The following is a 23,297-nucleotide window of genomic DNA, read 5'->3' on the forward strand; positions in this document are numbered from 1 at the left end:
ATGCATTATAATGTCCTAACCAATAGCTCTTCGTTTTGTTTCCTCAGATGTAGCAACTCTTGACTTAATTTACTATCAACTTTGATTTGTTCCTCCAAATCACGTCGAGTCTTTGCTAAAAGCTCTTCTAAGGTCTCCTCTGAAATGTGCTTACCCTTTTCGTTTTTATCCATATCCAAACGCAAACGTTCATTTTCATTTTCCAGCTGTAAAAGAAAAGTAGCAGCCATTATATAAAAAAAAAAACTTTCTTTAATTCGAAACGAGCCACTCGATCCAAAAATATTCTACCAAAATTTGAAGAAAAATTTATGAAAAAAAAAAAAACCAAACAAAAACATCATATTTTGCAAAAGTTTATTTTTATAGAAAATTTTTGTCAACATTTTATTTCTATAGAACATTTTGTTAAAGTTTTATTTCTATAGAAAATTTTCTCAACATTTTATATCTACGGAAAATTTCCACACAATTTTATTACTATAGAAAATTTTCTCAACATTTTTCGTCTACGGAAAATTTCCACAAAATTTTATTTCTATAGAAAATTTTCTCAATATTTTATTTCTATAGAAAATTTTGTCAAAATATTATTTCTATAAAAAATTTTCTCAAAATTTTATTTCTATAGAAAATTTTCTCAAAATTTTATTTCTATAGAAAATTGGTGATGTACCGTTTAGTTGGGAATAAAATGCAAAATCTACCAAAACATCAAGAATTCTACAAATCTACCAAGCCGTAAAAAATTTTCCATTTTTGGTAGAATTCTACAAATTCGTGAATGCTAGACAGAGTTTGTCAACCAAAAAAAAAAATATATATTCTTTTCAAAGATAAATTGTTGGTGATAACCAACCATAAATATGTTTGCCATAAAGTCGGATATATTTAACGCTAAAGAAAATACTTTGTGTTGTCACAATTGGTAGAATTCTACCAAAAATTGTAGAGTTTTTTGCTTGGTAGAGTGGTAGAATTCTTGATGTTTTGGCAAATTGTTTGGCAAAATGTTCCTCTTACAAATTTTTATAGAAATAAAATTTTGCAAAAATTTTCTATAGAAATAAAATTTTGCAAAAATTTTCTATAGAAATAAAATTTTAACAAAATTTTCTATAGCAATAAAATTTTCTATAGAAATAAAATTTTTCTATAAAAATAAAATTTTGGTGAATTTTCTATAGAAATTAAATTTTGAAAAAAAATTCTATAGAAATAAATTTTTGACAAAATTTTCTATTGAAATAAAATTTTGACAAAATTTCCTATAGAAATAAAATTTTGAGAAACTTTTCTATAGAAATGAAATTTTGAGAAACTTTTCTATAGAAATGAAATTTTGAAAAAAATTCTATAGAAATAACATTTTTGAGAAAATTTTCTATAGAAATAAAAATTTGACAAAATTTTCTATAGAAATAAAATTTTGACAATTTTTTTCTATAAAAATAAAATTTTGGTGAATTTTTCTATAGAAATAAAATTTTGACAATATTTTCTATAGAAATAAAATTTTCAGAAAATTTTCTATAGAAATAAAATTTTCAGAAAATTTTCTATAGAAATAATATTTTCAGAAAATTTTCTATAGAAATAAAATTTTCAGAAAATTTTCTATAGAAATAAAATTTTCAGAAAATTTTCTATAGTTTGACAAAATTTTCTATAGAAATAAAATTTTGACAAAAATTGGTTAGAATTTCTATAGAAATAAAATTCTGACAAAATTTTCTATAGAAATAACATTTTTGAGAAAATTTTTTATAGAAATAAAATTTAGACAAAATTTTCTGTAGAAATAAAAATTTGACAACATTTTCTATAGAAGTAAAATTTTGACAAAATTTTGCTATAGAAATAAAATTTTGCGAAAATTTTCTATTGAAATAAAATTTTGCAAAAAATTTCTATAGAAAAAAAAAAATTTTACAAAATTTTCTATAGAAATAAAATTTTGACAAAATTTTCTATAGAAATGAAATTTTGAAAAAATGTCTATAGAAATGAAATGTTGACAAAATTTTTCTATAAAAATAAAATGTTGGTGAATTTTCTATAGAAATAAAATTTTGAGAAAATTTTCTATAGAAATAAAATTTTGACAAAATTTTCTAGAAATAAAATTTTGACAATTTTTTTATAGAAATAAAATTTTTGAGAACAATTTCTATAGAAATAAAATTTTGACAAAATTTTCTATAGAAATGAAATTGTGACAAAATTGGCAAAATTTTCTATAGAAATAAAATTTTTACAAAATTTTCTATAAAAATGAAATTTGGATAAAATTTACAATAGAAATGAAATTGTGACAAAATTCTCTATACATATGAAATTTTGAAAAATTTGTCTATAGAAAATTTTGAAAAAAAAAAAAAAATTCCATAGAAATAAAATTTGGACAAAATTTTCTATAGAAATAAAATTATGGAGAAAATTTTCTATAGAAATAAAATTTTGACAAAATTTTCTATAGAAATAAAAATTTGAAAAAATTTTCTATAGAAGTAAAATTTTGACAAAATTTTTCTATAAAAATGAAATTTTGGTGAATTTTTCTATAGAAATAAAATTTTGACAAAATTTTCTATAGAAATAAAATTTGGACAAAATTTTCTATAGAAATAAAATTATTGAGAAAATTTTCTATAGAAATAAAATTTTGACAAAATTTTCTATAGAAATAAAAATTTGACAAAATTTTCTATAGAAGTAAAATTTTGACAAAATTTTTCTATAAAAACAAAATTTTGGTGAATTTTTCTATAGAAATAAAAATTTGACAAAATTTTCTATAGAAGTAAAATTTTGACAAAATTTTTCTATAGAAATAAAATTTTGACAAAATTTTCTATAGAAATAAAATTTTAACAAAATTTTCTATAGAAATAAAATTATGACAAAATTTTCTATAGAAATAAAATTTTGACAACATTTTCTATAGAAATAAAATTTTGACAAAATTTTCTATAGAATAAAAAATGTTGACAAAATTTTCTATAGAAACAAAAAAATTTCTATAGAAATAAAATTTTGTATAGAAATAAAATTTTGCAAAATAAGATTCTTTTGTTTGTTAATTTTTTTTCATTCCTTTCTGAGAATAGAAAACATTTATCTCCTTTCATTGTGGTAAACAAGATTTTCATTGCGTGAAATTTATTCGTTTGAGGAAAGAAAATATTTTAATAACGAACAACATTCACAACAAAGGCCACATTTTTTCGTACACTTTTTTCACGAGGACTTATACGCATGTAAGAATTAATATATATTTTTATTTACCTTTCTCTTAATAGCATTCAATTCATTTAGTTCGGCATTCAATTTATCCTTCTCATTATCCAATTTTTCACATAGTTCCTTTCGTGCTGTTAAATCTGTCTTCAAGATACGCTGCTCATCCTGACATTCCTCTAGTTGATGTTCCAAACAAGTATTTTTGGCAGTAAGTGTTGAAATTTTATCCTCTAATTCAGCAATGAGTTTGTTGCGGCAATTCAATTCTTTTTTAAGTGCTACAATTTCCGTATCCAACTCAAGAACTTGACGTCTGTTTTTTTTTTTTTTTTGAAAAAATAAGTATCGAGTGTTGGCGGCCAAAGATAGCCACAAATGCCAAGTGATTATTATTCTTAATTATTAAACAATGACTTAAATTTAATTACAACCATTACCAATTTAAAATAACAATAATGTTTTACTCTTTATCTACCAAAATTTTTTTAATTCTAAGGCAGCAACAACAACGACAACAGTTACAGCTACAGAATGAGAGAATAACGATTGAAGAGAAGGAGAAAGAATTTAAGATATGCCAAATTAGAAGAGAATAACCGGCAAAAAGAGAAGAAATATATATTGATAAAATGATCGCTGCAATTATTTAATAGTAATTAATATCATTAAATTAATCTGGCTCGTGTCCCTAAATTGGGAAGCTTCAAAACACATACCCAAAAAATCCCCAATTTAAATTAATATTCCTTACAAAAATCCCAATAAATTATTACCGAGTTTTATGAAAAAAATAATAATAATAATAAAGAAATGGGGTCTGCTGTAGAAAATAACTATTTATTTTAAAAATTGAAAAAGAAAATAAAATTTGTGTCATATCAGTTTGCGGACTGCAATAAGATCAAGATTTCAAATCAGTGTGGAACTCTCTGATAAGAGGGCAACATTTAGGCCCGAGTCCCCACGCTTGGACCCTCGCGTCGGGTCCAAATGCTCCATTTTCACCCTATTGTATAGCGTGGAATAATCAGGAGCAAGGGGTTCTTTTTTTAAATTTTGACGCTTCGTTGTGATTCTTTTTTAAATAATTTAGAAATAAAAAGAACTTCAGTTCTAAGGGCAGCGTTCTGAAAAGTCTGTATGTTATTCCACTGCGTGTCAATCGTTTAACGCTGTATATTTAACCACTGTCCGGCCAATTGCCTTATATATAGTCGAAAAGGTTTATTTGTCCGCACCCCAAGAGCTGCCGGAAGCCGACTTGAGGACCTTGTTTCTATCGCCGAGCTTATCACAAATAGCAGTGATATTGGCAGACGACTTAAAAAGGGTATCAAATGTGATCCCGAGAATCTTGGGGTAAATTGTGGTCGGAATTATTTCGCCATCGACTCTTAACATTTAACTGCCTGTATACTTCCGCCGTCCATGTAGTGAATATTATGGCAGAGGATTTGGTGGGAGATATCCTCAGGTTTATAGCAGTGAAATAATTGGTAAGATCAGCGAGGTAGACGTTCAATCGATCGCATATGTCATTAACAATGGGCCCAGACGCCATGATTGTACGATCGTATGCATATGATACAATCTCGACGCTGCCAGGAGGGGGTGGAATAGAGGATATGGAGAGTTTAAACAGTTCCGGAGATATCACCGCACCTTGGGAAACTCCCTGTTTTACTCTACGGGTTCTTGACTTCTTGCGACTGGAGCCCGCACAGAAAAATTAGAACTCAACATTTGGTTCTCGATGGTATTCTCAATGTCCTCGAAGAGTCTGGCATGGTCGACCGTATAGTATGCCTTCGATAGGTCAAGGGCCGCGAGGACTATCCATTGATACGGCTTGGACTGGTTGAGTCCTCTATAAATGTATGCTGAAATGGCATGCAAAGTCATGGTCGTACTGTGTAGTTTGCAGAATCCATGTTGATGATTAGCAGCTGGAAAAGTCTCTACAAGGCTGGGGAGGAGTAGTGCCTCAAGTGTCTTGGCTACTGGCGATAGGAGTGTTATCGGTCTGTACAATTCACCTTTACTCGAGTCTTTGTCTGGCTTCAGTAGTGGAATCACCTTACCCATTTCCAGACATCGGGTAGAATGAGTGGTTCCAAGGACAAAATGAGGAGCCTGGTCAAATACTCAACTCCTAGTGTTCCCAGATGCTTAAGCATTAGCATAGAGATTCTGCCAGTGCCTTAGATGGTTTCGCGCTGTAACTTCGGCTATGGTAAATTGTGTTGTATTATCGGCTCGGAGACCACGAATGCGACGTGTGGCTCTCTTTTTCGTTCTATCACTTTCGGGATGCTCGACAAACTGTGGGTTGAATAATTTGGCGCATCTCTTCGGATCAGTCACCATCACACAGCCAAAGTGAGTGCGATCCCATCATTCCTTGTGGTGGGGATCGAGAGGGCTCTCACGGTTGACCACAACTTAACTGTTTCTTCCATCCTTTGTGGTGGGGTTCGAGAGGGCTCTCTCTACTGACCACAACTTAACTGTTCCTATGCCTAAGCTACATTGCTTCAGGTGTTCTAGCAATGTATTTCGCTTGTGCTCATCGAATCAGTTCCCTGATTCTCGGATCAGCAGGGTTAGCACGGCGACGTTAATCACGCTCGTCTACGAGTCCCTCCGCTTCGGCTGGGAATCTGGGTCTCACTTGGGCAATTCGACCAGCGGGTCTCAAGCAAGCGGCTGCTGAGTTGATGATGTCCCGGAACATCTCCCAGTGTTCCCAGATGCTTAAGCATTAGCATAGAGATTCTGCCGGGGCCCAGTGCCTTAGAGGGTTTCGCGCTGTTGATGACATTGGTAACTTCGGCTATAGTAAATTGTGTTGTAATATCGGCTCGGAGACCACGAATGCGACGTGTGGCTCTCTTTTTCGTTCTATCACTTTCGGGATGCTCGACAAACTGTGGGTTGAATAATTTGGCGCATCTCTTCGGATCAGTCACCATCACACAGCCAAAGTGAGTGCGATCCCATCATTCCTTGTGGTGGGGATCGAGAGGGCTCTCACGGTTGACCACAACTTAACTGTTCCTTCCATCCCTTGTGGTGGGGTTCGAGAGGGCTCTCACTACTGACCACAACTTAACTGTTCCTATGCCTGAGTTACATTTCTTCAGGTGCTCTAACCAAGTGTTCCGCTTGTGCTCATCGACTATCTTCTCAATCTCTGGATTCAGTTCCCTGATTCTAGGATCAGCAGGGTTAGAATGATGACGTTCATCACGCTCGTCTACGAGTCCCTCCGCTTCGGCTGGGAATTTGGGCCTCACTTGGGCAATTCGACCAGCGGGTCTGAAGCGAGCGGCTGCTGAGTTGATGATGTCCCGTAACACCCTCGGGGCAACATGAACATGAGAGGGGGTTGCAGCTCACTGAAGCGGCGATCTGTATATTCTCTGAAGCCTTTCTTTTGGTTTATAAACGTCCGGCGTTCATTAGGTTATGAAATCGGAGAGTCGGTTAATGGTAAGGATAATGGGGAGGTGGTCTGATAAAATAAAATGACTAGTTGCCAGGAAATGCCATTTATCAGACCAGGCGATGCTAAAAATATATCTGGCGAACAGCTGCAATCACCCATAATTCTCGTGGGGCCCTCTTTGTTCACCGTGCAAAATGTCAAATCATCTATCTGCTCTGCCAAAGCTGTGCCTCTCTGGTCATTACCTAAGAGAGAATACCAAAGTTCATTAAAGTTTCCTAGCACCAATCGGTTTGGCCCACACAACAGCCAATAAATGTTTTGGCTATAACCTGAAGTACAGCTACCAACCGCCGGTATATACACATTGTATAGCTCTATCTCGGCAGCCCCTGACTTGAGTGCTACCCACTTACATTCCATATACGGGTCACTAGTGTCTGACATAAGCGGGATAGGTCTATACTGCATGGAATGGTGTAATATAAAAGCCAGGCCACCACCTCCTCTTCTTATGCGATCCTTAAAGCCGAAACACAACGAAAAAATGCAGGCGTATGCTTTAGATTTTGTCCTTACTTTAAAGCGGCATTTTTCAATACACATAGAAAACGCAACGCTCGCTTCATAAACATAAACAAATTTATATTTTCTATTACAAACCTGGAAGTAGCAAATATTTTTAACGTCAAAAACAAAACAGCCTACTAAAGTCCAAAAAGTCGTAATATTTTAAATTTTTAGACGCTTCGGCGCCAAGCTTACATTTATTGCGTGCAGGCAAGAATAAATCGATGAATTAAGCGTTGTGTTCATTGTGTGTCGGCCATTACGTAGCTCATTGTATCGATCACAATGGCGCCGACTGCAGGTGACATTCAGCTTAGTTTCTTGTATTGCCGCGACACTGATCCTCTTCCGATTCATAAAGTCCACAATCTAACTAATCTTACCTCGGAGTCCGTTGCAATAAAATTGCAAAAACGATGCACTATCCGGTACAACAATATTGGGTGTTAAATGCTGCGGCGGAGAATATTGTTGTGCGGGAGATGTCGGGGTTGTCGCATAATCTGAGGACCCACTGCTGCTGTCGTTGGCACAGCATCCTGCCACGTAGTCAGTATAACTATAATCCCGCAGCGATGTTAAGCCACAGCAATTTCGGAAGTGCAAAAAAGTGACCCATCGGAACAAGCCGGTGCAAAGAACCCGCCGCCGTGGGGTTTGTTTTTTACGTGAATAATTTTATTGGTATATCGCAAAAAGAGAATGAAAACTCTATAAATGAGGTCTGTATCCTAATTTTAATTATTTTAGAGCCTAGATTTAAAGATACATAGCTTCCTAATAAATTGCGTTTATTTTAAAAAAGACCCATCTTTGGCTCGGAATTAATACCGAACAATTATTTTGGGCAAAAAATATAATGGACCTTATGGCAGATTATAATGTTGGCATTCTTGAGATAGTCTAAAATCATTGGATTGGGAAAACTGATTTGCTTTTGCAGAATTTACAATCTACACATTTCCAGATTTTATAGCAAGCTTGATCCAATGCCTAGCCCATTATATATAAATAACACTTCAACTCCAGACGAAATAATGTGGATACTAAAAGCAAGAAGCAGCATAATTAAACTAAATGAAAATCGCTTTCATCAAAATGGAAAACCTCGTTGTTCAATGTGCAATTTGAATGAAAATGAAAATTTGCAGCATTTCCAGCATTAAATGAATTTCGATACCAGTATTTCCAAAAGGTTTCGCTTAGTGAGAATGAACCAATACAAATTTTAAATGGTCTAACAATAAATTGTAAAGTACTTGCTAGCTACATAAAAATCAGTGTAATAATTGCTGTACGAATTCAATTTTTAATCTTTAAAATTTTCTAAGAAATAATGTAACATATAAAGGGACTGACGACCATAGGTCATAATCTTTTGTTTATGTCAATACAATTCGTATTTTCTATCTTATTAACCATATATTGCACTGCTAAATTCAATCAAATATTTTGTAAAAAATTTTGGATAAAATAATGAATTAATTAACAGGTTGGCTGATAAGTCCCCGGTCTAACAAAGAAAAACACATTTTTGTCAAAATTCGTTTTTATTATTCAACATAGTTCCCTTCAAGAGCGATACAACGATTATAACGACCTTCCAATTGTTTGATACCATTTTGGTAGTACTCCTTCGGTTTTGCCTCAAAATAGGCATCAGTTTCGGCGATCACCTCTTCATTGCAGCCAAATTTTTTCCCTTCGAGCATCCTCTTGAGGTCTGAGAACAAGAAAAAGTCGCTGGGGCCAGATCTGGAGAATACGGTGGGTGGGGAAGCAATTCGAAGGCCAATTCATGAATTGTTGTCATCGTTCTCAATAACTTGTGGCACGGTGAGTTGTCTTGGTGGAACAACACTTTTTTCTTCTTCATATGGGGCCGTTTTGCCGCGATTTCGATCTTCAAACGCTCCAATAACGCCATATAATAGTCACTATTGATGGTTTTTCCCTTCTCAAGATAATCGATAAAAATTATTCCATGCACATCCCAAAAAACAGAATCATCAACACGTATTTGTTTTTGGTCAAATGTGGGCTCGCGCGGCACCCATTTTGCACAGAGCTTCCGCATATCCAAATGTTGATGAATGATATGACCAACACGTTCCTTTGATATCTTTAAGGCCTCTGCTATCTCGATCAACTTCTTTTTACAGTCATTCAAAATCATTTTGTGGATTTTTTTGATGTTTTCGTCGGTAACCACCTCTTTCGGGCGTCCACTGCGCTCACCGTCCTCCGTGTTCATTTCACCACGCTTGAATTTTGCATACCAATCAATTATTGTTGATTTCCCTGGGGCAGAGTCCGGAAACTCATTATCAAGCCAAGTTTTTGCTTCCACCGTATTTTTTCCCTTCAGAAAACATTATTTTATCAAAGCACGAAATTCCTTTTTTTTCCATTTTTTCGCAATAACAAAAGTTGCTTCACAAAAGACTCTCTATCTCACAAACTAATTAACTTAAAGACGTCAAATTTTGACACGAATCATTTGAAGGTTGGTACTATATAAAAATAATATGCATTTAATACTAGCGACGCCATCTATGTGTAAGACCGGGGACTTATCAGCCAACCTGTTACTACTACTAATAATAATAATAATGAAATTTCTAAAGGAAAGGTAAAAATCTTTGGATCCAAGTAAAGTTTTTTTGAGTGTAGTTCCCTTATTTACATACCTTTGATACTTCGCTTCCCCTAAATTGACTTAAAGACGTCTCTTCGGAACCAAAATCTAGCCGCAATTATATATTCATGGGCAAATAGTAAGAATTCTGAAAACCCAACTAGTTCATGCAATACTGTCATAGAAGTCTTGATCATCGAGCAAACAGATTGTAATTTTTAAGCAAACATGAATAAATACTATTTCTAATGTAGATAGGTTTTACAGAAACTTGAATAAGCCAGGAAAAAAAGTATTACACACAAATGTATAAAAAAATATATAATCGATAGTTCCATTATGTTTAGTGACAAAAACGTAATAAAAAATAAATGCTCTTACTTGTATTCAGCAGTTTCATTTTCTAGACTCTGATTATTTCCTTCCAACATAACAGCATCATGAGATAGGCTTCTATAATGTTCGAGCATTTCTTCACGTTCTTTTTCCTGAGGGAATTAAACAAAAAATAAATTCGGCAATTGAAGTAGTCTGATTCGTATTGATTAAGATATTTATAGGGAGTTCTAAAAGAGGTGTTATCTTGAATAAATTTTGAAGCTTTTATTCTTTGACATTTGAACAAACACCCAAGAGTTAGTATCTCTCAAGTCTCTCCATCCTCAACGTGAGACTGTTCAGTGCCATTTATAGTCCGTCGGAATAATTGAATACCAAAATAACAAAGTCTTATTGTTAAGGTGGATCATTACTATTAATACAATTTCCTTTACACCACAAAAACACAAACCTTATGCATCAGCAAATCTTCAGCTTTCTTAACTTCTTCCACATATTTACGCAATTGTTGTTTCAAACGCTCAATTTCCTTTTCAGATTCTTTCAATTGTTTCTTCAGTGTAGTAACTTCCGCTTGACTTTCTGCCAAATCGTTGCTTAACTTTCTGTTGAAGAACAAAACCATGAAAGAAAACAAATCCATTAAAATTATTTTTTTTTAGAAAATTGCAATGCAATTCTCTGTTTCATTTTTGTTTTGTTGTATGTAACACAATGGAAAAAAAGAAATAAATCATGTAAAGGCTATGAATACTAAATGGTTGTACTTACACATTTTCTTGTATGGCTTGATCTCGACTGGCTTTTAAGGCTGTCAACTGCTGGCGTAAACTTTTGCTTTCGGTCGATGTCTCCTGTAATTCTGAGTCACGTTCACGTGTTTGACTTGAAATTTTTCTGTAGTGAGAGAGAAAAAAATAATAATTGGTTGAACAAAAGAAATGAAGAGAACAAAAACAAAAGACTTAAGGACCAAACTTGTTTTCTTAGGCATGCAAATTATTTCAATTACATTTTCATTTTAAGCCATACAATTTTCAATAATTATTTATAAGGTATTAGCGGAGATCTCAATAAATCAAAATTAATTATTCTTTTATAGGAAAAGTAATTATCACGATAAAAAATCATTGAATTTTATTTCTATAGAAAATGTTGTCAAAATTTTATTTCTTTAGAAAATTTTGCCAAAATTTTATTTCTATAGAAAATTTTGTCAAAATTTAATTTCTATAGAAAATTTTGTCAAAATTTTATTTCTATAGAAAATTTTGTAAAATTTTTATTTCTATAGAAAATTTTGTCAAAATTTTATTTCTATAGAAAATTTTGTCAAAATTTTATTTCTATAACATAGAAAATTTTGTCAAAATTTTATTTCTATAGAAAATTTTGTCAAAATTCTATTTCTAGAGAAAATTTTGTCAAAATTTTATTTCTGTAGAAAATTTTGTCAAAATTTTATTTCTACAGATAATTTTGTCAACATTTTATTTCTATAGGAAATTTTGTAGAAATTTTATAGCTATAGAAAATTTTGTCAAAATTTTATTTCTATAACATAGAAAATTTTGTCAAAATTTTATTTCTATAGAAAATTTTGTCAAAATTCTATTTCTAGAGAAAATTTTGTCAAAATTTTATTTCTGTAGAAAATTTTGTCAAAATTTTATTTCTACAGATAATTTTGTCAACATTTTATTTCTATAGGAAATTTTGTAGAAATTTTATATCTATAGAAAATTTTGTCAAAATTTTATTTCTATAGAATATTTTGTCAAAATTTTATTTCTATACAAAATTTTGTCAAAATTTTATTTCTCTAGCAAATGTTGTCAAAATTTTATTTCTATAGAAAATTTTGTCAAAATTTTATTTCTTTAGAAAATTTTGTCAAAATTTTATTTCCATAGAAAATTTTGTCAAAATGTTATTTCTATAGTAAATTTTGTCAAAATTTTATTTCTATAGAAAATTTTGTCAACATTTTATTTCTCTGTAAATGTTGTCAAAATGTTACTTCTATAGAAAATTTTGTCAAAATTTTATTTCTATAGAAAATTTTGTCAAAATGTTATTTCTATAGAAAATTTTGTTAAAATTTTATTTGTATAGAAAATTTTGTCAAAAATTTTATTTCCATAGAAAACTTTGACAAAATTTTATTTCTATAAAAAATTTTGTAAAAATTTTATTTTCTATGGAAAATTTTGTCAAAACTTTATTTCTATAGAAAATTTTGTCAAAATTGTATTTCTATAGAAAATTTTGTCAAAATGTTATTTCTATAGAAAATTTTGTCAAAATTGTATTTCTATAGAAAATTTTGTCAAAATTTTATTTCTATAGAATATTTTGTCAAAATTTTATTTCTATAGAATATTTTGTCAAAATGTTATTTCAATAGGAAATTTTGTCAAAATTTTATTTCTATAGGAAATTTTGTCAAAATTTTATTTCTATAGGAAATTTTGTCAAAATTTTATTTCTATAGAAAATTTTGTCAAAATTTTATTTCTATAGAAAATTTTGTCAAAATTTTATTTCTATAGAAAATATTGTCAAAATTTTATTTGTATAGAAAATTTTGTCAAAAATTTTATTTCCATAGAAAACTTTGCCAAAATTTTATTTCTATAAAAAATTTTGTAAAAATTTTATTTTCTATGCAAAATTTTTTTATTTTATATTTATTTCTATAGAAAATTTTGTCACAATTTTATTTCTATAGAAAATTTGTGCAAAATGTTATGTCTATAGAAAATTTTGTCAAAATTTTATTTCTATAGAAAATTTTGTCAAAATTTTATTTCTATAGAAAATTTTGTCGAAATTTTATTTCTATAGAATATTTTGTCAAAATTTTATTTCTATAGAATATTTTGTCAAAATTTTATTTCTATAGAAAATTTTGTCAAAATTTTATTTCTATAGAAAATTTTTTCAAAATTTTATTTCTATAGAAAATTTGTCAAAAATTTTATTTCTATAGAAAATTTTGTCAAAATTTTATTTCTATAGAAAATTTTGTCAAAATTGTATTTCTATAGAAAATTTTGTCAAAATGGTATTTCTATAGAAAATTTTGTCAAAATGTTATTTCTATAGAAAATTTTGTCAAAATTTTATTTCTATAGAAAATTTTGTCAAAATTTTATTTCTATAGAAAATTTTGTCAAAATTTTATTTCTATAGAAAATTTTGTCAAAATTTTATTTCTATAGAAAATGTTGTCAAAATTTTATTTCTATAGAAAATTTTGTCAAAATTTTGTTTCTATAGAAAATTTTGTCAAAATTTTATTTCCATAGAAAATTTTGTCAAAATTTTATTTCTATAGAAAATTTTGTCAACATTTTATTTCTATAGAAAATTGTGAAAAATTTTAGTAGGTGTCTGAACCGCACTTAGTATGTGCGGTTAAATGCCAAACTATATAATTTTCCACATTAATTATCCAATGAATATTTTGTTATTTGTCGTCTTGTAGCTCTTCGTTTTTTTATCTCCGCAAGAAAACCAATGGAAAACTTATTGTGTTATTTGTCGTCTTGAAGCTCTTCGTTTTTTATCTCCGCAAGAAAACCAATGGAAAACTTAACAGACTAATATACATCAATTCTTTATAATCTTTATTGATTTATTGTGTATTTTCCACAACTATCAGATCAGGTAAATTTTGTTTGACTTCTTTCCCCACGAAAAAAAAACTTGTTAGGACCAAACCCATATTTTTCCCAAATTTAACCATTTTAACGTTACTTTAACCTGTAAGCCACAAAATAAGAGTCTATTTCAATTGGTTTGGTGGTATTGTGAATGAGGGATTATATGACATGTTATGATACCCATCTGTTATAATACCCATTAAAATTGTATTACAGCAATAATGTAATATTGCGACAATACACATTTTCTATCGTAAGTGTTCAATTATCCATCATTACTATTGATAAAAAAATATGTTATACCATGAGAATAGTTATAGTGTTTTGTAGTGTTAAAAAAATTTTCTACAGAAATAAAATTTTGACAAAATTTTCTATAGAAATAAAATTTTGAAAAATTCTCTACATAAATTTATGACTAAATTTTCTTTAGAAATAAAATTTTGACCAAAATTTTCTATGGAAATAAAATTATTAAAAAATTTTTCTATAGAAATAAACTTTTGACAAAATTTTCTATAGAAATAAAATTTTGACAAAATATTCCATAGAAATAAAATTTTGAAAAATTCTCTATATAAATAAATTTATGACAAAATTTTCTTTAGAAATAAAATTTTGAGAAATTTTTTTATAGATTTTATTTCTATTTATTAAGAATATTTTTTATAGAAATAAAATTTTGAGAAAATTTTCGATAGAAACAAAATTTTCTATACAAATGAAATTTTGCAAAAATTTTCTATAGAAATAAAATTTTGGCCGAAATTATCTATTGAAATAAAATGTTGACAAAATTTTCTATAGAGATAAAATTTTGACAAAATTTTCTATATATATGAAGAAATAAAATTTTGCAAAATTTTCTAAAGAAATAATATTTTGCAAAAATTTTCTAAAGAAACAAATTTTAACAAAACTTTCTATACAAACAATATTTTGAAACTATTTTCGATAGAAATAACATTTTGAAAAAATTTTCTATAGAAATAAAAATTTTAAAAAATTTTCTTAGAAATAAAATTTTGACAACATTTTCTATAGTAATAAAATTTTGAAAAAAATTTTCTAAAGAAATAAAATTTTGACAAAATTTTCTGTAGAAATAAAAGTTTGCAAAAATTGTCTATAGAAATAAAATTTTGACAAAATTTTCATTAAGCTAAACTAAGTCACAGTTCAAATGAATTCGCCAATTTTATCTTCAATTAACTTATAATGAAAGAGCGGACAGCTGTATTCAATGCAGGAATTTTATGATACGCCCCAACATTTGGAAGAGGGTATTAAAAGTTATGCAAAACAATCAACATTTAGTGTCTAACATATACTTCTTGGCGATTTTATTGATGGATTTTGTAAAAACTTCAAGACGAACGTGCTTTGCATAGAATCCGAAAGAATCGAACAAAACAACCAACTAAGCCAAAAATATTGGCGCGTTTTTAAGAATTTTTATTTAAACAATTTGTTTAACATCATCCGCACCAGCAACCATATGGATGGCGATGATGTATTTTCATAGTTCTGATTCATGGGCTATTTCAGCTAAATGCAAATGGTCTTTTGGTAGTGAATACCTTGGCATTTGTTGTATAGTAGCTTCAATGAAAGTCCACTGACATTTTGTTGAGAACCACCAATAATTATGGTCACTTAGGTGTGTCGTCTGGGTTTCAATGAGTTCGTTAACATACTACCACTAATATGGTGCGGAAAGTAGTTTCGTGATTGGTTTACTTCTTGTTGTTTTTTTATTGTTCTGTTTGTGGTTCTATTCGTTGTGCTAAATTCAAAATTTATTTTGCTATTCCATTGATAAAATTTATGTTAGTCTCACTTTTTACTTTCAATATTGAATTTTTACGAATTCAAGACAATAAGGAGAGAGATTTAAAAAAGACTCATAAAATTTTCTATAGAAATACAAGTTAGTAAAGTCTAAAGTCGTGCGGGGCTATATTATACCCTTCACTATATTATACCCTTCACCACTATATTATACCCTTCACCACTATTTTTGATACCATCTCAATCTTTCATCTCACCAAAATTTTTGATACCATCTCAACTCCTTCAAATTTTTTGCGAGTTATATAAAGGTTAAGATTCCCATATACAAATAATAGGTTGGCTGATAAGTCCCCGGTCTAACAAAGAAAAACACATTTTTTTTCTGTCAAAATTCGTTTTTATTATTCATTATAGTTCCCTTCAAGAGCGATACAACGATTATAACGACCTTCCAAATTTTTGATACCATTTGGGTTTGCCTCAAAATAGGCCTCAGTTTCGGCGATCACCTCTTCATTGCAGCCAAATTTTTTTCCCTGCGAGCATCCTTTTGAGGTCTGAGAACAAGAAAAAGTCGCTGGGGGCCAGATCTGGAGAATACGGTGGGTGGGGAAGCAATTCGAAGCCCAATTCATGAATTTTTGCCATCGTTCTCAATGACTTGTGGCACGGTGCGTTGTCTTGGTGGAACAACACTTTTTTCTTCTTCATATGGGGCCGTTTTGCCGCGATTTCGACCTTCAAACGCTCCAATAACGCCATATAATAGTCACTATTGATGGTTTTTCCCTTCTCAAGATAATCGATAAAAATTATTCCATGCGCATCCCAAAAAACAGAGGCCATTACTTCGTTTTTATTATTCATTATAGTTCCCTTCAAGAGCGATACAACGATTATAACGACCTTCCAAATTTTTGATACCATTTGGGTTTGCCTCAAACTAGGCCTCAGTTTCGGCGATCTCCTCTTCATTGCAGCCAAATTTTTTTCCCTGCGAGCATCCTTTTGAGGTCTGAGAACAAGAAAAAGTCGCTGGGGGCCAGATCTGGAGAATACGGTGGGTGGGGAAGCAATTCGAAGCCCAATTCATGAATTTTTGCCATCGTTCTCAATGACTTGTGGCACGGTGCGTTGTCTTGGTGGAACAACACTTTTTTCTTCTTCATATGGGGCCGTTTTGCCGCGATTTCGACCTTCAAACGCTCCAATAACGCCATATAATAGTCACTATTGATGGTTTTTCCCTTCTCAAGATAATCGATAAAAATTATTCCATGCGCATCCCAAAAAACAGAGGCCATTACTTTGTCAGCGGACTTTCGAGTCTTTCCACCCTTCGGAGACGGTTCACCGGTCGCTGTCCACTCAGCCGACTGTCGATTGGACTCAGGAATGTAGTGATGGAGCCATGTTTCATCCATTGTCAAATATCGACGGAAAAACTCGGGTGTAGTACGAGTTAACAGCTGCAAACACCGTTCAGAATCATCAACACGTTGTTGTTTTTGGTCAAATGTGAGCTCGCGCGGCACCCATTTTGCACAGAGCTTCCGCATATCCAAATATTGATGAATGATATGACCAACACGTTCCTTTGATATCTTTAAGGCTTCTGCTATCTCGATCAACTTCATTTTACGGTCATTCAAAATCATTTTGTGGATTTTTTTGATGTTTTCGTCAGTAACCACCTCTTTCGGGCGTCCACAGCGTCCACCGTCCTCCGTGCTCATTTCACCACGCTTGAATTTTGCATACCAATCAATTATTGTTGATTTCCCTAGGGCAGAGTCCGGAAACTCATAATCAAGCTAAGTTTTTGCTTCCACCGTATTTTTCCCTTCAGAAAACAGTATTTTATCAAAACACGAAATTCCTGTTTTTCCATTTTTTTCACAATAACAAAAGTTGCTTCACTAAAGACGCTCTATCTCACAAACTAAATAATTGACTTACAGACGTCAAATTTTGACACGAATCATTTGAAGGTTGGTACTATATAAAAATAATATGCATTTAATACTAGCGACGCCATCTATGTGTCAGACCGGGGAGCCAACCTGTTATATCGTTCGGCCGATTTACACTCATATGACCACAGAGGCTAATTTTTAACTCCGATTTTGTTGAAATTTTGCACAGGGAGTAGAATTAGCATTGTAGCTATGCGTGCCAAATTTGGTTGAAATCGATTCAGATTTAGATATATATCCCATATATAGCTTTCGCCCGATGTACACTTATATGACCACAGAGGCCAATTTTTAACTCCGATTTAGTTGAAATTTTGCACAGGGAGTAGAATTAGCATTGTAGCTATGCGTGCCAAATTTGGTTGAAATCGGTTCAGATTTAGATATAGCTCCCATATATATGTTTTTCAGATTTCGAGAAAAATGGTCAAAATACCAACATTTTCGTTGTAAAATCGCCACTGCTTAGTCGAAAAGTTGTAAAAATGACTCTAATTTTCCTAAACTTCTAATACATATATATCGAGCGATAAATCATAAATAAACTTTTTCGAAGTTTCCTTAAAATTGCTTCAATTTTAGTAAAAAAAATATGCGATTTTTGATGAATAATATTTCCAAAATCAATAGGGATCGTCTTTGAGCCGAAACAGGTCGAAAATTAATTCATAACGATGCTTGATTCCAAACAAAATTCCTATTTGTTTCCGTAATGCTATTGTGTGACTCAGCCCATTCATTATTTATGATTAAGCATAACTAACCATTTATGTTTTTTTTTTTGCTCTAAAATAATTAAAAAAAAAAAAAAAAAAAACAAAAAAAAAAAAACGAGTAACATTGCCCAAATGTTAATGACTTCAGACATGTATTTGTTTTGGGCGTAGTACTTTTTGATGGCTACCTTGACAATGAATTGTCTTAAAAGCGGTTAATGTACTTCAAACATAACGAACAGTAGTCAATATTTGTGAGTAGTTCGTCATGCTTTTTAATCTCACATTGACCTATAAATATGAAAAGATTAAATGGGAGAGAAGTGATGGGAATAGATTTTGAAAATTTAAGATAAAATGATTTATTCTATTGAAATTTATGAGCTATCCATCAAAAGAAATGTCTCCAAAGAAACAATGAAGATATTCTTTTTGGTTCTGGAAGTAGTGAAAAATCGCATGAGAAACAATGGATTTTACATGGGCTTGTCTATAAACGCAACTAAAAGATTAGATACAGCCGTTACAATCCTTCTCATTAATTCGTGTTTGTTTGCCCCCGCAGAAATGTATTTTCATTTCTGAGGAACAAAATTTTAGATAAGGAAAATTGAGTGTTATGATGGCGAGGACTCTAAGCAAATCACCATATAAATTTATACCGCACAATAGATATGCTGAATTTTCAAGACGTCAGATATCACTACTGACAGATCGCTTCCACGGTTACCAATCGAGCCGAAAATAATCTGCCAAAATTTGGAAAACATTTCACCAAAAACTACCAAACAAAAAAAATTATTATGCAAAATTTTATTTCTATAGAAAATTTCGTCAAAATGTTATTTCTAAAGAAAATTTTGTCAAAAATTTATTTCTAAAGAAAATTTTGTCAAAATTTTATTTATGAAGGAAATTTTGTCAAAATTTTATTTAAGAAGGAAATTTTGTTAAATTTTTATTTCTAAAGAAAATTTTTTCAAAATTTTATTTCTAAAGAAAATTTTTTTCAAAATTTTATTTATAAAGAAATTTTTGTCAAAATGTTATTTCTAAAGAAAATTTTGTCAAAAATTTATTTATAAAGAAAATTTTGTCAACATTTTATTTATGAAGAAAATTTTGTTAAATTTATTACTTCTATAGAAAATTTTGTCAAAATTTTATTTCTATAGAAAATTTTGTCAAAATTTTATTTCTATAGAAAATTTTTTCAAAATTTTATTTCTAAAGAAAATTTTGTCAAAATGTTATTTCTAAAGAAAATTTTGTCAAAATTTTATTTATAAAGAAAAATTTGTCAAAATTTTATTTATGAAGAAAATTTTGTTAAATTTTTTACTTCTATAGAAAATTTTCTCAAAATTTTATTTATATAGAAAATTTTGGCAATATCAGGAATAATGGATTAAAAATAAAAAATAAAGGAAACGAAGATCTTAAGCTTGAAAAACTATTGACTTTTATTAAAAAGAAAAAGATCGAATAAAACACCAAGAAACAACAATTTTGGCAAAATTTTATTTCTAAAGAAAATTTTTTCAAAATTTTATTTATAAAGAAAATTTTATCATAATGTTATTTCTAAAGAAAATGTTGTCAAAATTTTATTTATAAAGAAAATTTTGTCAAAATTTTATTTATGAAGAAACTTTTGTTAAATTTTTTACATCTATAGAAAATTTTGTCAAAATTTTATTTCTATAGAAAATTTTGTCAAAATTTTATTTCTATAGAAAATTTTTTCAAAATTTTATTTCTAAAGAAAATGTTGTCAATATGTTATTTCTAAAGAAAATTTTGTCAAAATTTTATTTATAAAGAAAAATTTTTCAAAATTTTATTTATGAAGAAAATTTTGTTAAATTTTTTACTTCTATAGAAAATTTTGTCAAAATTTTATTTCTATAGAAAATTTTGTCAAAATGTTATTTCTATAGAAAATTTCGTCAAAATGTTATTTCTAAAGAAAATTTTTTCAAAACTTTATTTCTAAAGAAAATTTTGTCAAAATTTTATTTATGAAGGAAATTTTGTTAAATTTGTATTTCTAACGAAAATTTTTTCAAAATTTTATTTCTAAAGAAAATTTTTTCAAAATTTTATTTATAAAGAAAATTTTGTCAAAATGTTATTTCTAAAGAAAATTTTGTCAAAATTTTATTTATAAAGAAAATTTTGTCAAAATTTTATTTATGAAGAAAATTTTGTTAAGTTTTTTACTTCTATAGAAAATTTTGTCAAAATTTTATTTCTATAGAAAATTTTTTCAAAAATTTAGAAAATTTTTTCAAAATTTTATTTCTAAAGAAAATTTTGTCAAAATGTTATTTCTAAAGAAAATTTTGTCAAAATTTTATTTCTATAGAAAATTTTGTCAAAATTTTATTTCTATAGAAAATTTTGTCAAAATTTTATTTCTAAAGAAAATTTTGTCAAAATTTTATTTCTAAAGAAAATTTTGTCAAAATTTTATTTATAAAGAAAAATTTGTCAAAATTTTATTTATGAAGAAAATTTTATTAAATTTTTTACTTCTATAGAAAATTTTGTCAAAATTTTATTTCTATAGAAAATTTTGTCAAAATTTTATTTCTATAAAAAATTTCGTCAAAATGTTATTTCTAAAGAAAATTTTTTCAAAACTTTATTTCGAAAGAAAATTTTGTCAAAATTTTATTTATGAAGGAAATTTTGTTAAATTTTTATTTCTAAAGAAAATTTTTTCAAAATGTTATTTCTAAAGAAAATTTTTTCAAAATTTTATTTATAAAGAAAATTTTGTCAAAATGTTATTTCTAAAGAAAATTTTGTCAAAATTTTATTTATAAAGAAAATTTTGTCAAAATTTTATTTATGAAGAAAATTTTGTTAAATTTTTATTTCTAAAGAAAATTTTTTCAAAAATTTATTTCTAAAGAAAATTTTTTCAAAATTTTATTTCTAAAGAAAATTTTTTCAAAATTTTATTTCTAAAAAAAAATTTGTCAAAATTTTATTTATGAAGAAAATTTTGTTAAATTTTTTACTTCTATAGAAAATTTCGTCTAAATATTATTTCTAAAGAACATTTTGTCAAAATGTTATTTCTAAATAAAATTTTGTCAATATTTTATTTTTATAGACAATTTTTAGAGAGATATATTCTGCCAAATCTACCAAATGGTAAAAAATTGTTTATTTTACCATTTTATCATAGAATTCTACCACCTGTGGTAACCGTGCTTCCGAAACCTCTTGGAGGAGCAAAAATCATCCGATTCGGTTGAAATTTGGTACATTGTGCTAGTATGGACCATGCCAAAACTGGTCCATATCGGTCTATAGTAGCATATAGCCCCCAGATAAACTGATCCTCAATCATACATAAATTTGTATATATCTGTTCATAAGTATATACCCCCCATATTTCAATTTTGGCTCTCTTATTACCGGTCTTTTTTGTCTAATATATACCCCGTATGGACTAACTAACATACAATTTAGAAGTCGATATTAAGAAGGCTTAAGATACCTCGGTAAGTGTAACCCAAATAATTCGATTGTGGATGACAGTCTTTAATAGAAGTTTCTACGCAATCCATGGTGGAGGGTACATAAGATTCGGCCTGGCCGAACATACGGCCGTATACAAATGTTTCTTTAATTTTTATTTCTAATATTTTTCATAGCCGATATGAAAAATATTGCTTACAAATAGATAAAAAGGTCAACGATAATCAACCAGAAATATAGAAAATTTTGTCAAAATTTTAATTCTATAGACATTTTTTTCTCAATTTTATTTTTATAAAAAATTATGTTAACATTTTATTTTTAAAGAAAATTTTGTCAAAATATTATTTCTATAAAAAATTTTATCAAAATTTTATTATTTTTTTATTTTTATAGAAAATTTTGTCAAAATTTTCTTTCTATAGAAAATTTTGTCAAAATTGTATTTCCATAGAAAATTTTGTCAACATTTTATTTCAAAAAAATTTTTTGACAAAATTTCATTTATGTAGAAAATTTCATTTATGTAGAAAATTTCAAAATTTTATTTCCATAGAAAATTTTATCAAAATTTTAATTCTATAGAAATTTTTTTCTCAATTTTATTTTAATAGAAAAAGAAAATTTTGTCAAAATATTATTTCTATAAAAAATTGATCAAAATTTTATTTTTCTTTATTTTTATAGAAAATGTTGTCAAAATTTTATTTCTAAAGAAAATTTTGTCAAATTTTTATTTCTATAGAAAATGTCGTCAAAATGTTATTTCTAGAAAGTTTTGTCAAAATTTTATTTCTAAAGAAAATTTTGTCAAAATTTTATTTATGAAGAAAATTTTGTTAAATTTTTTACTTCTAAAATTTGTCACAATTTCATTTCTATAGAAAATTTTGTCAAAATTGTATTTCTATAGAAATTGTATGAAGTACCTCGTAGTTGGAGAGAAATATTTTGCAAAATCTACCAAAACATCATAAATTCTACCAAGCAGTAAAAATCTATCATTTTTGGTAGAATTCTACCAACTATGGCAATCATGGTTGCTGCCTAATAGGCGAGTTTGCAAAAACTATTGGCGTTAAATATAATGATTACTGCGTGAGCTGTCATGATGCGGAGGAAAAAGAATCAACACCACTTGTGTGAGAGTCCTGAATTTTGTGTAAAAGGCGTAAGAGAATTTTCGACCCGTACAGCTTTAAATTCCTGGCGTACCTGGATAATGTTAACTTAAGCAGTCTGATTATGTTTTTGAAACAATCTGGTAGGTTCAACAGAAGGAAATAATCGGGTGGGTTCAAAAATAATCTGACAAAATTTTGAAAACATTTCACCAAAAACTACCAAACAAAAAAATTTATTATGCAAAATTTTATTTCTATAGAAAATTTCGTCAAAATGTTATTTCTA

General features: G+C 28.9%; 1 protein-coding gene across 3 annotated transcripts in view; it reads right to left on the reverse strand.

Annotated features, from left to right (window-relative positions):
* Cep135 (Centrosomal protein 135kDa) overlaps positions 1 to 23,297 on the reverse strand; it is a 52,273-nt gene that overhangs the window by 371 nt on the left and 28,605 nt on the right. The window contains exons 10-14 of one of the 3 annotated variants that reach the window (XM_075305253.1): positions 11,010 to 11,135; positions 10,690 to 10,843; positions 10,281 to 10,387; positions 3,289 to 3,556; positions 21 to 206 (exon numbers count right to left, since the gene is read on the reverse strand). In XM_075305253.1, the coding sequence (XP_075161368.1) occupies positions 21 to 206; positions 3,289 to 3,556; positions 10,281 to 10,387; positions 10,690 to 10,843; positions 11,010 to 11,135 (841 nt within the window). The other 2 variants (XM_075305254.1, XM_075305255.1) reach the window with 2 other exon arrangements.

This window comes from Haematobia irritans, chromosome 4 (genome assembly GCF_050003625.1).
Source record: "Haematobia irritans isolate KBUSLIRL chromosome 4, ASM5000362v1, whole genome shotgun sequence".
Lineage (NCBI taxonomy): Eukaryota > Metazoa > Arthropoda > Insecta > Diptera > Muscidae > Haematobia > Haematobia irritans.